We start from the raw sequence: 13,571 nt of genomic DNA, 5'->3' as shown, positions 1-13,571 counted from the left end.
ATGACCACAGCAAACTTTCTCCAAAATGCGCCTTGAAGCATGCTACTTTTATGATTAAACCAGTCCTCGGGTGCAATAAGGTGCACTTTTTTTAATGGTTTTATATCCACAAATATACAAATGCACATGCCAACATTCATAAATCATCAAACAGTTTTTTCGCCGCAATTCAAATAGAAAACTTTTACCTTTATGCTCAAAGTTGCCAAAGCAGCTTTTAACTCAGTCACAGAGTTCACAAATAAACTCAATGACGTTTGAGTTATGCCCAAGAGTAAATTAAGCAAGCAGAAATAAAATTCACAAAATTTTGGAAAAGTAAAATTGCACCAAAAAAAAAAAAAAAAAAAAAATATGAAGGAGGAAAAACGATAAAAATTTGCAAAAAACAAATACAAAGTTTTTGCTGCTATCGAAAGCTGAGAAAATTGCTAAGCGCCAAAACAAAAGTGCGAAAAACCTTGCACTCAATAAAGGCTCACGCGACGCCAGTGTGGTGAAGGCTTTTTTTTTTCAATGAACTGCCGGCTGTTATGTTTGTGCAAATATTAACTGTAACAACGTCAAAGCGTTTTTCATAAAGTTGTGAAAATGATGCTTAACAAGTATACGCTTTTGAAAGTCAAAATTAAAACATACTCGTCTTTAGCTTTATTTCCGTTGAGCGTTTTCTGAAAATAATTTTTATGAAAATATATTTTAAATTTTAAGTTAAAGGACAATGTAGTCCAATTCGCCAAAACTACCCAAAGGCAAGCAGAATTTTAAATTTTTGTATATTTATTTTGTTATTTTTTCTTTTCTGCCCAAACCAAATTTTTACTTTAGCGAACTATGATCGTACATGAATTTTAGTATGCTTATACAGACATTGACGTTTTTTTATAAAATGTTTTTATTTGTATAGCTTTTTACTTAACTCATAGTATACCACGCCCCGTAGCACACTTTTAGACGAATTATGCATGAGAAACAATTTTTTCCAACTTTTCGTATCTACATATGTGATCAAAAGTTTTTCAAAGGATTTTGCATCACATCACATGTATGTATATACATACATAAATATGTAAATACCTAATATAGTTTATAATATTTTGAAATATTGACACATACTTTGAAACTTTAAATGCTTTGCTGTGCTTGCAATTAACATGAAAAAACTTCAAGTTTTCAGGCGTTTTCCAAAAAGCTACACAAACAGCTTCCCATATTATTAGGTTGTAAAAATTATTTGAATTTTATCTTTTTTTTGCATAATTTTTCCTCTCAATTCAATAAAAATAAAAGACGGTTGTTAAGCTTTTGAAATATTACATCGATGGCACTGCCATTGGTAATCGATAACTTTCCGATATTAAGTCGATAACTATTTGAAAACAATACGATAACTTTTCAAAAAATACTTTGAAAATAAATAGATTACCTTGTGATTATATATATGAAACACTTTTCTATATATAGGCGAAAACTTTTCGATAATATATCGATAACTTCTTCACAACAAATTCATAACTTTTTTATATCAAATAGATAACAATTCGATGAGTGGATCGATCGCTTTTCAGTAACAAACAGATAATACTTCGACAGCAAAACAATGGCTATTCGTTGACATTTCGAAAACAAATTGATTGATGGGTTGGATGATGATTTAGCCTATATTAACTTTATTACGTAATTGCTCCCACATAAACTACAGTATTTTGACCACATTTACGCTTGCATTCGGCTTTCCCCATACTGTCAACAAAAATGCTTATATATCAAGAATTTCAAAATTAACGCTTGGGTAAAATTGTACTTTTCAATGCATCATCGATATTGTAACGATTTTAGTGCAATTCCGCTTATTTGCAACCTTCTACTAACGTTCGAATCACTAAACTGTTGATTAATAACTCCACTATTCAATAATGCAAAATGGCCTTTATTAAAGTACTTCACAATAACACTTATACTTCGCAACTGTTAGCTTGCTTAAATCAAACTGATTTTCGTGGCTCAACTGTTGCCGCCTTTTATGCTATTTGATTTCCTCGTTGACATATTTCTAGGCGCTTCTATTTGCAGAATTTGCTAGTTAGTTATCAGCTATAAAATTACCAAATATAACTACGTTTGTGGCTTCTCTTATGTGCGTGTATATGTGAGTGATACTTGCACAATTATAGCTTCTCATATGCGCGTGTATATGTGAGTGATACTTGCACAAATGATTGCATACTTTCGGGAGTATCTCAGATATATGCATGTGGTTATGCGTTGCTCTCCGCTGCTTGTATGGACATAATGATTCATTTGGTTATGTGCATACAAGTCACTGCTCAGTATCGGCTTAGAGATTATAGTATCCCTTAGTGTTGCTAATATTCGTCACAATATTAAATGGCACTTAACCGCTTTTGGTCGTTGCCAACTGTCATAGTTTCAGGATAACAGGAGCCCATTGGGAGCAAAAAGGGAGTTTAAGTCTTCCTCCATCATTTCCTCGCAATTCACTGGAGTGTCTTTTTTCATTCATAGCATGAACTAGCCTGCGAAGTCTTTGGCTTTTTTTTTTATTTTATCATTAAATCTTCTTCGATATAAAACCTCGATTTTTCCAAGAGCTATATCATCTCTCTCTCTCTCACACTCTTCATGATTCCAAGGCATGCATGAAAAGAGGACTTCTCTTTGCAACTACCCACTCAGTCCAAAGGGTCACTGGTTGGCACTATTGTTTCTCCGCACGATTTCTGGGGTGATATTGTTTTCGCCGTTAATGTTGGTTCCCTGACGTCCCTGCCAAAACGCAAATACGTCGGTCCTTCTTCTTCTCGTGGCGATAAAGAAACCAACCGAAGGTTTAGAGAAGTTCTATCGTTATTGATGGTACTTTGACTAAAATTTACCCCTTACACTCCGTACAGTAGCGTCTTTAAGGCACTAGCTCAAAGCTGAAATCACATGACCATATTGAATCTTCTAGGCCATCTTGCCCCTTATGGAACAGTCATCAACAATAGAGATTTATTGTTCTCATTCAAGTGGAAACAGAGATTACATAAAAAAAATTTTACAAAATTAAAAACAGAGTACCTATCTTTGATAATTGCTTAAATTTATTTCGTTGGGTGTTTTTTTTTTTTCATCTTGCATTATACATATATTTTCCGTTATGACGTTTCTCCTTTATCATCTTAGAACTTATCAGTAACTTTTCCGAAGAGAGCTTGAATCACACAAAAAATTGACTGAGCTTCAACCTCTGCACTTGGCTAATAGAATTGGTTCATCCTTTTAGGCATAATTAACACGTGCTTGAAAAATAAAAAAAAAAAGTAAACGTAGATTGAGTGGATTTTCGAAACGCGCCCAACATGCGGACAAATCATCAAAATGGAGCAAAAAGCAGAAGGTTGTAAATAGTAGCTTATGTATGTTATAAAACAAAGACATCATTAAAGCTGATCTAGTTTTAATCAAAAATCTTATTTTATAATCAAAAACGTGTGCGGTGCAAGGTTAAGCAAACAAATTATTTTCTCTTTCTAGCTCACAATATGAACCTACCGTAAATGCTTAATTAAGCACAGAAGTTAGAAAGCACATACGAAAAAATGGGATATATTTCAAATGAAAGCCATCCAACAAACCAAAAAAAAAGCAGAATGCCGACACAAAAAGCATACACAAGTCCAGTGAGATGGGAGAAAAGTAGAATAACAAAAACTAATAAATTCAAATCAAACGGACTGAACTGCAGCACGAACCACCGAAGACGACAGGGAAGAGAACAAATGAAAGAGAAGCAACAAAGCGCCATAATAAAAAACAATAGAATATCCCTGCCCATCCTAACGCACCGACCTTTAACAACCTTCCTACTACTCTGTACACTAACGCTGCTCAGCATACTCACACAAACGTACGCATTTTGTCCAGGCAAATGTCAATGCTTAAGCGCTGATGCCAATAGTCGTGCGTATTGCGTGGATGCAGCGCTCGAGGATGTACCAATACAGTTAAATCCTGAAACAAGATATATTAATTTAACACAAAATAAAATACGTAATCTTGAATTTACATTGCCATTCTATATGAAATTGGAAGTGTTGGATCTCTCGCAGAATATCATAGAAACATTGGGTTCGAAAAATTTCGAATATCAAAAAGAGTTGCGTACATTAAATTTGAGTCGAAATTCGGTAAGCGATTTGCAAAAAGATGCATTCAAGGGTTTGACTAATTTATTGTTGCTCGATTTGAGCTATAATCGCATTGAAGTAGCGCATCCTAGCGCAATGAACAATCTGACAGCGCTCATAAAACTCGATTTGACAAATAATAACATCGTTAGTTTAGAGGATAATTGTTTTCGTAATTTGTTGTCGTTGGAAATTTTGATTTTTAAAAATAATCAACTTTTGGATGTGCCATCGAATAATTTGCAACATTTGCATGCGCTGAAATCGTTAGATTTATCCGATAATTTGGTGGAGTATGTGCGCAATGATAGCTTTGAGGGATTGCGTGAGTTGATGGTGTTAACGCTGAGAGGAAATGTGATATCGGAGCTTGATTTGAGTGCCTTCGAGGGATTGACGGCGTTGAAGCATTTGGATTTGGCTGATAATAATTTGACGGTAAGTGGAAGTAAATAGCTTAAGTTGCTTTAAAAACGCTTAAATTTTTTAAAAACATAAAACATGCTTATAAAAAATTTATAGAAGATTAAAATAAGTTTTGTAATCCAGTCTCTTCAACAGTTTCTAAATTTGAGATTCTCTATTAAAGACAATTCTAACGAATTAAGATGATATCTGTTTTCAGTAACCGAAAGTCATAATTCTTATCAAAAAAAGAAAAAAAAACACCAAAAAAAAACAATAAACTCATACTTTTAGCAAATAATATGAGGCTACATTTTGCCAACTTGAAATTGCGCGTTCTTCTGGCTTAGCTTGAATTTCTGTTTGGAATTCTGTTCGGAGGTCCGAATTTCAGTGTCGGCACATTGAAATTGATTTTTTATTATATTTTTTGTTTTTCTAATTTTTTCTTTGCGATGAAATTATTACCTTTAAAGCGTTTTTGGCAAATAATTGTCATACTTTCTTTGTAATTTTAGTGACCTGTTTTGCGAGACTGGAGATCCGAGACTGCTAACAGAATAGAAAATTGTCTCAAAATTGATTTTCATCCCAAAATGTCTCTAGTAGCCACTAGAGACCGCTTACTGAATTCTGCTGTTAGCTTTCTACGCAAGTTTATTGCAAAATTCTCGAAAAGTGTATGAGGCTATTCTAGATGTATGCCACCCCTATTAAGCAATCATATCGTTAGGTGCACTTTTTCTGTTTTTTTGTAGATTGAAATGGCAGCGGGAGACTGCAAAATATAAACTGGGTTTTCTTATATGCGTTTTAAATGCTAACAGCGTTATTGCATAAAATCTGGGGGTTTTAGGAGTGAAATCACTCAATTTGAGCTCATGGCATTTAATGCACAGCAAACTGATTATGCTTCAACAAGCTGGATGCTGAGCTCTGAGCAGTGAGTGATTCACGATACTGCCTGTGGAATACTCTTTTTGGTACGATTTCCATATGTTAAGGCAGCTCGTATTTTATTTTATAAAGCAAAGCTCAATATATCTTCCAACAACGTTGTTGTAGCAATAATAACACTGCCCGAAGATTATGGCCAGTGTTGTAGATATTGATGGTCCTTTTCCGGATACAGATCCGGTATTTTCCGATAGCAAGCATCATTAAGGTACTATCGGGAATGATAAATTATGACCACATTGAACCCTTGTTCCAGGAGGAACTTGGGGTGGCCAGAGCCTCGCCTGCTATATATGTGTATGATACATGTATATTTGTAAAAGGGTTCGCCTCGAATAGGTGAGGTTGACAGTTGGGTTGCGAAAGCTATGAATTGCGCCTACCTACCCCCTGAAATCCAACAAAGTCTAGGGCCCTTCTGCAGTGAAGTTAACAACAGTGACATGAAATTTGATTGGTCTTACATCTACGTATATGACGCTTTTCCCTACCTCTAAAAATCACCTAAAAAATTTTTCAATTCTACTTCTCCAATGAGAAAAAAATGTGTACTGCTAGTTGTCCAATGCAACAAACGGCAACAGACAAGGTCAAGTTTGCTCAGAAATGTTTTATCAATAGCATTGCTTCACGTCTAAATATATAAATACCATATATAACAAAAATTCATAGTTTTATATGAAAAGTGAATAAAGATGACCCTAAAAGTAGGCAATGAAATAATGATCTACAATCACTCTCATACTAAATTGAAATAGAATTTATTTACTTACATTAACTCAGTTTTCAAAATATCCTTACGTTCTTAAGTTTCTATTTTAACAATCTAAGCACTAATATCTACCATTTGCAATATTATATTGCACATTTGCCTCTTTAAACTTGCAACACCACTTGAATACATAAATTCAGTAGCAACGCCCCTAAAAGTAGACCAATAAAACTAAGATAACTAAATGGAATCCGTAGAGTGCGCTTCCGAAATAGACTAAAGGCGAGTACAAAGCAGTGGGCGTGTTTATGGTGAACATAAAATTTCATAAACATTATTTGGTAGCAGAGGTGAACATGGAAAAATCTCATAATATGTTGAAATACCAAAGAGAATTACGACTCTAAAAGTATTTCGGGAAATAAATTGGTAGAGGAAGTATTGAATGACTACAGCGCTGTATGTATGCGAGTATGTAGAGTGGTAAGCTGTTTTAAGATTTTTTTGTTAAATAATTTTTCGTTTTATTAAATAAGTAAACGAAATTTTAAGCTTTAAAGAAAACATTATGTTTGCTTTTACCGGTCTGTAAATAATTAATTATTATATTAATTTGTTGTCTTCAAGACCAAGCTTGTTCTTTTTGTAAAATGTATATTTTACGCGCTGTTAGTTCTGCTTACTCCAAGCTGGAAAAAGAAGCGGTAAAGATGGGTTTGACGGTGAATGAGGACAAAACGAAGTACCTGCTGTCATCGAGCAAAGAGTCAGCGCATATGCGCCTTGGCAACCACGCTACTGTTGGCAGCCATAATTTCGAAATAGTAAAAGACTTCGTTTATTTGGGAACCAGCACCAACACTAGCAACAACATCAGCACTGAAATCCAGCGAAGAATCAATCTTGCCAATAAATACTACTTTGGACTAGGTAGGCAATTGAAAAGTAAAGTCCTCTCTCGGCGAACGAAAATCATACTCTACAAGTCACTTATCGTACGCGTCCTGCTATATGGGGCAGAAGCATGGACCATGACAACAGCAGATGAAGCGGCTTTGGGAGTGTTCGAGAGAAAAGTTCTTCGAGAGATTTATGGACCTCTACGCGTTGGCGATGGCGAGTACCGAAGAAGATTTAATGATGAGCTGTACGAGCTATACGCAGACATCAACATAGTCCAGCGAATTAAAACGCAGCGGCTGCGCTGGCTAGGCCATGTTATGCGAATGAAAGATGATGCTCCGGCCAAGAAAGTGTTTCTATCGGAACCCGCCTATGGAAGCAGAGGTAGAGGGCGGCCCCCACTCCGTTGGAAGGACCAGGTGGAAAACGATTTAAACTCCCTTGGTGTGACCAATTGGCGCCGGTTGGCGGAGCGAAGAAGCGACTGGCGCGCCTTGTTGGACGGCCATAACCGTTTAGACGGTTAAGCGCCAATTAAGTAAGTAAGTAATATTTTACAAGTTAAGTTAATATATAAAAAACACGTGTCACAACATTTTTGGGCGCGATGGACTCCTAAACTACTGAACCGATTTTGAAGTTGTTTTGCATCCCATATGTAGTTTGAGCCAACTTGAGAGATATGATAGGTTATATCTCAATTTATAGTCGCAATATTATTTTATTGCAAATTTTTTTATTTGTGTATACGTAATAATAAAATGTTACGTAAACGCAGTGGCACTCATATTTTCAGGTGGTGCGGATATACTTGTTGTTTAATTAAACAACCTGCTTATCAATAAAACATATTATAGTGAATGATATCAAGTATAACACATCACCAGGCCCGCCGAGAGGGGGGGGGGGTTCTGAGGGGCCCGCGATTTAGAGGTACTATGACATATTTTTAATTCACGAGAGTCCTTAGTTGTGTAGAGGGTAATTTTCATACCCCTAGGTGACTAGGGTCTCGAGATATAGGCCAAAACGTGGGCAAGTGAATGCCTAGACAGTGTTTATACAATATGGATATCAAATGAAAGCTGTTGATGAGTGCTTTAGTACAGAGTAATATATTATCTAGAGACGGACTGGGACTGGGATTAGGACTAGGACTGGGACTGAGACTCGGAGTGGGACTGAGACTGGGACTGGAATAAATACATACCACCCTCTGGGACAGGCAATAAGGGATGCAGAAGAATGAGAAGGAATTGGGAGAAGAGAAAAGAGAGAAGGAGATTGAGAAAGAGATAGAATGAGACGAAGATGGAGATAGATGAAGCGAAAAAGACGGAGGGAGGAGTGAATAAAAGGATTAGGAAAAGTGAAGAAGGGGAGGGCAGAGTCAGACGGAAAAAGCTTATTAAAATGTATGCAGATAGGCGTAATTTGGGGCAGGACAACGTCTGCCGGGTCTTCTAGTATTATATTAAATTATTATACACAGAAAACGAGTAAGTTAGAAAAAAATATTTGAAATATTCGGCTATACGATCTATGAAATTTGTTTTTTTTGCTAATTTAGTCGTTTTCTATGTATAATAATTTAATATAATATAACTTCTAAAATATACATTTTACAAAAATAACAAATTTGGTCTTGAAAACAACAAATTAGTATAAAAATTAATTATTTACAGACCAGTAGAAGCAAACATAACATTAAATACTTAAAGTCTACGGCAAAACCATCCTAGAACTCTAACAAAAGCAAGAGCTTAAAGAAAAACCATATGGGTTGCAACAAAAATCCTCGTCTAATGAGATAATAGCACCTGATTGGCGCACTCAATTGACGGTGGTAAAGAATAAACACATCAAACAATAGAAAATGAGTTACAAATGGAAACTTGCGAAGTGCATTGACGGCCTGATGCGCTAAAGGTCAGTCCTTGAATGTGTGGATCGCTGATGATAAACCGTCATGGGTTTTAAAATCGGGTCGGCTATACGGTCTGAACTTTTTTTATACTCAGTTGAGCAGAGCTCATAGAGTATATTAAGTTTGATTGGATAACGGTTGGTTGTACAGGTATAAAGGGATCGAGATAGATATAGACTTCCATATATCAAAATAATCAGGATCGAAAAAAAATTGATTGAGCCATGTCCGTCCGTCCGTCCGTCCGTTAACACGATAACTTGAGTAAATTTTGATGTAAATTGATGAAATTTGGTATGTAGATTCCTGAGCACTCATCTCAGATCTCTATTTAAAATGAACGAAATCGGACCATAACCACGCCCACTTTTTCGATATCGAAAATTTCGAAAAACCGAAAAAGTGCGATAATTCATTACCAAAGGAAGCTAAAACGATGAAACTTGGTAGATGGATTGACCTTATGACACAGAATAGAAAACTAGTAAAATTTTGGACAATGGGCGTGGCACCGCCCACTTTTAAAAGAAGGTAATTTAAAAGTTTTGCAAGCTGTAATTTGGCAGTCGTTGAAGATATCATGATGAAATTTGGCAGGAACGTTACTCCTATTACTGTATGTACGCTTAATAAAAATTAGCAAAATAGGAGAAGGACCACGCCCACTTTTAAAAAAAAATTTTTTTTAAAGTAAAATTTTAACAAAAAATTTAATATCTTTACAGTATATAAGTAAATTATGTCAACATTCAACTCCAGTAATGATATGGTGCAACAAAATACAAAAATAAAAGAAAATTTCAAAATGGGCGTGGCTCCGCCCTTTTTCATTTAATTTGTCTAGGATACTCTCAATTCCATAAGTCGAACAAAAATTTACCAATCGTTTTGAAATTTGGTAGGGGCATAGATATTATGACGTTAACTGTGAAAATGGGCGAAGTCAGTTGAAGCCACGCCCAGTTTTTATACACAGTCGTCCGTCTGTCCTTCCGCATGGCCGTTAACATGATAACTTGGGCAAAAATCGACATATCTTTACTAAACTCAGTTCACGTACTTATCTGAACTCACTTTATCTTGGTATAAAAAATGAACGAAATCCGACTATGACCACGGCCACTTTTTCGATATCGAAAATTACGAAAAATGAAAAAATGCCATAATTCTATACCAAATACGAAAAGAGGGATGAAACATGGTAATTGGATTGGTTTATTGACGCGAAATATAACTTTAGAAAAAACTTTGTAAAATGGTTGTGACACCTACCATATTAAGTAGAAGAAAATGAAAAAGTTCTGCAGGGCGAAATAAAGAACCCTTGAAATCTTGGCAGGTATTACATATATAAATAAATTAGCGGTATTCAACAGATGATGTTATGGGTCACCCTGGTCCACATTTTGGTCGATATCTGGAAAACGCCTTCACATATACAACTACCACCACTCCCTTTTAAAGCTCTCATTAATACCTTTAATTTGATACCAATATCGTACAAACAAAGTCTAGAGTCACCCCTGGTCCACATTTATTGCGATATCTCGAAAAGGCGTCCACCTATAGAACTAAGGCCCACTCCCTTTTAAAATGCCCATTAACACCTTTCGTTTGATAACCATATCGTACAAACGTATTCTAGAGTCACCCCTGGTCCACCTTAATGGCGATATCTCGAAAAGGCGACCACCTATACAACTACCACCACTCACTTTTAAACCCCTCATTAATAACTTAAGTTTGATACCCATATCGTACAAACACATTCTAGAGTCACCCCTGGTCCACCTTTATGGCGATATTTCGAGACGGCGTCCACCTATAGAACTAAGGCCCACTCCCTCTTAAAATGCTCAGTAACACCTTTCATTTGATACCCATATCGTACAAACAAATTCTAGAGTCAGCCCTGGTCCACCTTTATGGCGATATCCCTAAATGGCGTCCATCTATAGAACTATGTCCTACTCTCTCTTAAAATACTCTTTAATACCTTCCATTTGATACACATGTCATACAACCACATTCCAGGGTTACCCTAGGTTCATTTTCGTACATGGTGATTTTCCTTATTTTGTCTCCATAGCTCTCAACTGAGTATGTAATGTTCGGTTACACTCGAACTTAGCCTTCCTTACTTGTTTTTTCTAATTTACTCGTTTTCTATGTATAATCTACTATATATTTGAGAAAGTATGTCTGTGTGTATGTTTGGACTTGCAGCCTAAACCGCAAAATGGAATCGAACGAAATTTTGTCATGACATACCCTGAGTGTGTCAATCTATGGTAGGATATATAAAAAAAGTTTTCGACAAGGGGGCGTGGTACCTCCCATACAACTGGAATTTTTCGTTTTCAATATATCTGAAGGTATTAAAGCTAGATGACTGAAATTAGGTGAGGAGGTATACAATACTAATCCCAACCCCCTCGGGAAAAATTGGGGATAGCGAAAAAGGGGTGTGGCATCTCCCATACAAATGGGGGTTGGGATTAGTCTATATAGTACTGCTTTTATTTATACCCGAACGACGTCGGGTACTCTGCTAGTAATTTAATATAATATAACTTGTAAAATATACATTTTACAAACTAACAAACTTGGTTTAAAGACAACAAATTAATATAATAATTTAAAGAAAACATTTTTAAAAGAAAACATACTCGATGTGGAGTAGTTAGATTGCACGTGCAAAGCGACGAAGCTCACAAATGCTTTTTTAATGCACGAAATTTGAATGTATTTCAACTGCATTTAGAAATAAATAGTCCACAAAAATATTCATAGAAAAGCACTTTATACAAAAAACATTGCTCGTATTAGCCTCGATTCAACTATTAGTGCAGCATGGCGTATACGCAACCCATTTACCTTCCACAACTTAAGTGTGCACACAGCACAGTTTCTCATTTCCTATGTCAAGCATAAGTTGCTACGTACGTGCAATGCCATCACAGATAACAGATATGAATTGAATTTATTTCTGTTTATGTAATGGTTTGGTCTCTAAAGGTTCTTGGTTAATATAAGTTGTACACTTTGTGGTTGTAAGATAAATGAGGTGTGCTCTAAGCACAATATTTCTGACATTGCAGTAGGAGCATACTTAAGCATGATTCGAAAGTTAAGTGAAAATCGATAAATATTTATGGTATTTGTGAAAGTAAGAAAGAAGAAGTAAAGAAAAAGCTTAACAGCTAATGTAGAAAATCTTTTATACATAACACTTTTTTCTTTTCGATTTAGCAGGTGAATAATTAATCTTCGAATTTCAGATGCAGTCATTCTGAGAAATCGCTCTCGTTTTTGGAGACAAAAATTAGTCGGCTTAAAAAACTTTCGGTCTACAATTTCTTGTTATATTCCTACGACAAATTCCTAACAGCACAATTCTATGAGCAATTTAGTTAAAATTGGCAGATTTTGTTAAATACCAAAAGGCTGGCAGTACGCGACCAGTAAGTCTAAATTGAACTCAATATTAACAGCAGCTTTTTCACACATAAAACCCCCAATCCGCGTATAAGCCAGATATCATAAGTTTCTATAGAAATCTGAACAATTATCAAATTCTGAAAATTGGCCAAAGCTATTCTCTGTATTATTATTGGTTTTTTTGGAAACCCACTTGTAGTTAGCTTCTTTCGTGCTTGGAATCTCTAGAAAAGTCGTGTCTGTATGTATGTATGTGTGTAGATTAGAATTAGATAGAAGAGTTCTTTAAAAGCATTACCGAAGTTGAAGCAGAGAGTATAGTAGAGTACATCTGGACCCATTTTTAGAATTGTCTGTCTGATACTTGATTACCTTACCAAAGCTCCCGGGATGAAATGAAAAAAGTGGTGTCCGTCCAACGCTTGTTGAGCTAACTCGAGGCCCATCTGTGCAGGAGCAGACCACTGGTGACCAGCAGAGTCCCCAAAACCGTAAGACCATCTTCATCCGGTACAGTTGTACCGATGTGGGCTAAGAGATCCGCTTGACAGTTGCCGCGGGACTCAGATAATCTTAATCATAAAATAGTTCCCTTGCCTCAGATGAGTCACCTTCCCCATTCCTATCTCGGGGGAATGACTAAGATGAAAGTTACATAAAGAGAATTTATCAGCGCACAATTGTCCGTCCTCTAAAGAATAAAGTTGTAGCCGGTAAGAAGGCTAGAGTACCGGAAGTAAGAAAGTACATAGCCAAAACCACGAATCCTGACCAACGACCGAACAGCGGCCGCCTTTCCCGCAACATATACTGAATGTTTGTTCAGCATGACATTCAATGACAAGGTAAGTGTTGTACTTAGAGCACCACTGATACCAAGCCGCGCCGTCTGTTGTACTGAAAACAATATTTTGATGGTACTTGTAGTGTCCAGTTCGGGTCGGCGGGACAGTTTTTGTCCAAAATTATCCCTTAATATGTAACGCTATTAGAAAGTACCAACTGTATTCCTCCAACCAAAGGAGTTCAGAAA

General features: G+C 36.1%; 1 protein-coding gene across 11 annotated transcripts in view; it reads left to right on the top strand.

Moving 5' to 3' along the window:
- Fili (Fish-lips) overlaps positions 1–13,571 on the top strand; it is a 603,882-nt gene that overhangs the window by 550,902 nt on the left and 39,409 nt on the right. For 10 of the 11 annotated variants that reach the window (XM_067770548.1, XM_067770551.1, XM_067770543.1 and 7 more), the window contains one exon: positions 3,541–4,631. In XM_067770548.1, coding sequence (XP_067626649.1) covers positions 3,606–4,631 — 1,026 coding nt within the window. In that variant the 5' untranslated portion in view covers positions 3,541–3,605. Of the gene's footprint in view, positions 1–3,332; positions 3,404–3,540; positions 4,632–13,571 lie in introns of those variants that run through there. The other variant, XM_067770555.1, reaches the window with a different exon arrangement.

Source organism: Eurosta solidaginis, chromosome 3 (assembly GCF_040869045.1).
Source record: "Eurosta solidaginis isolate ZX-2024a chromosome 3, ASM4086904v1, whole genome shotgun sequence".
Taxonomy (NCBI): domain Eukaryota; kingdom Metazoa; phylum Arthropoda; class Insecta; order Diptera; family Tephritidae; genus Eurosta; species Eurosta solidaginis.
Note: the sequence above shows the minus strand (reverse complement) of the source record. Positions and strands in the feature narration are given on the sequence as shown.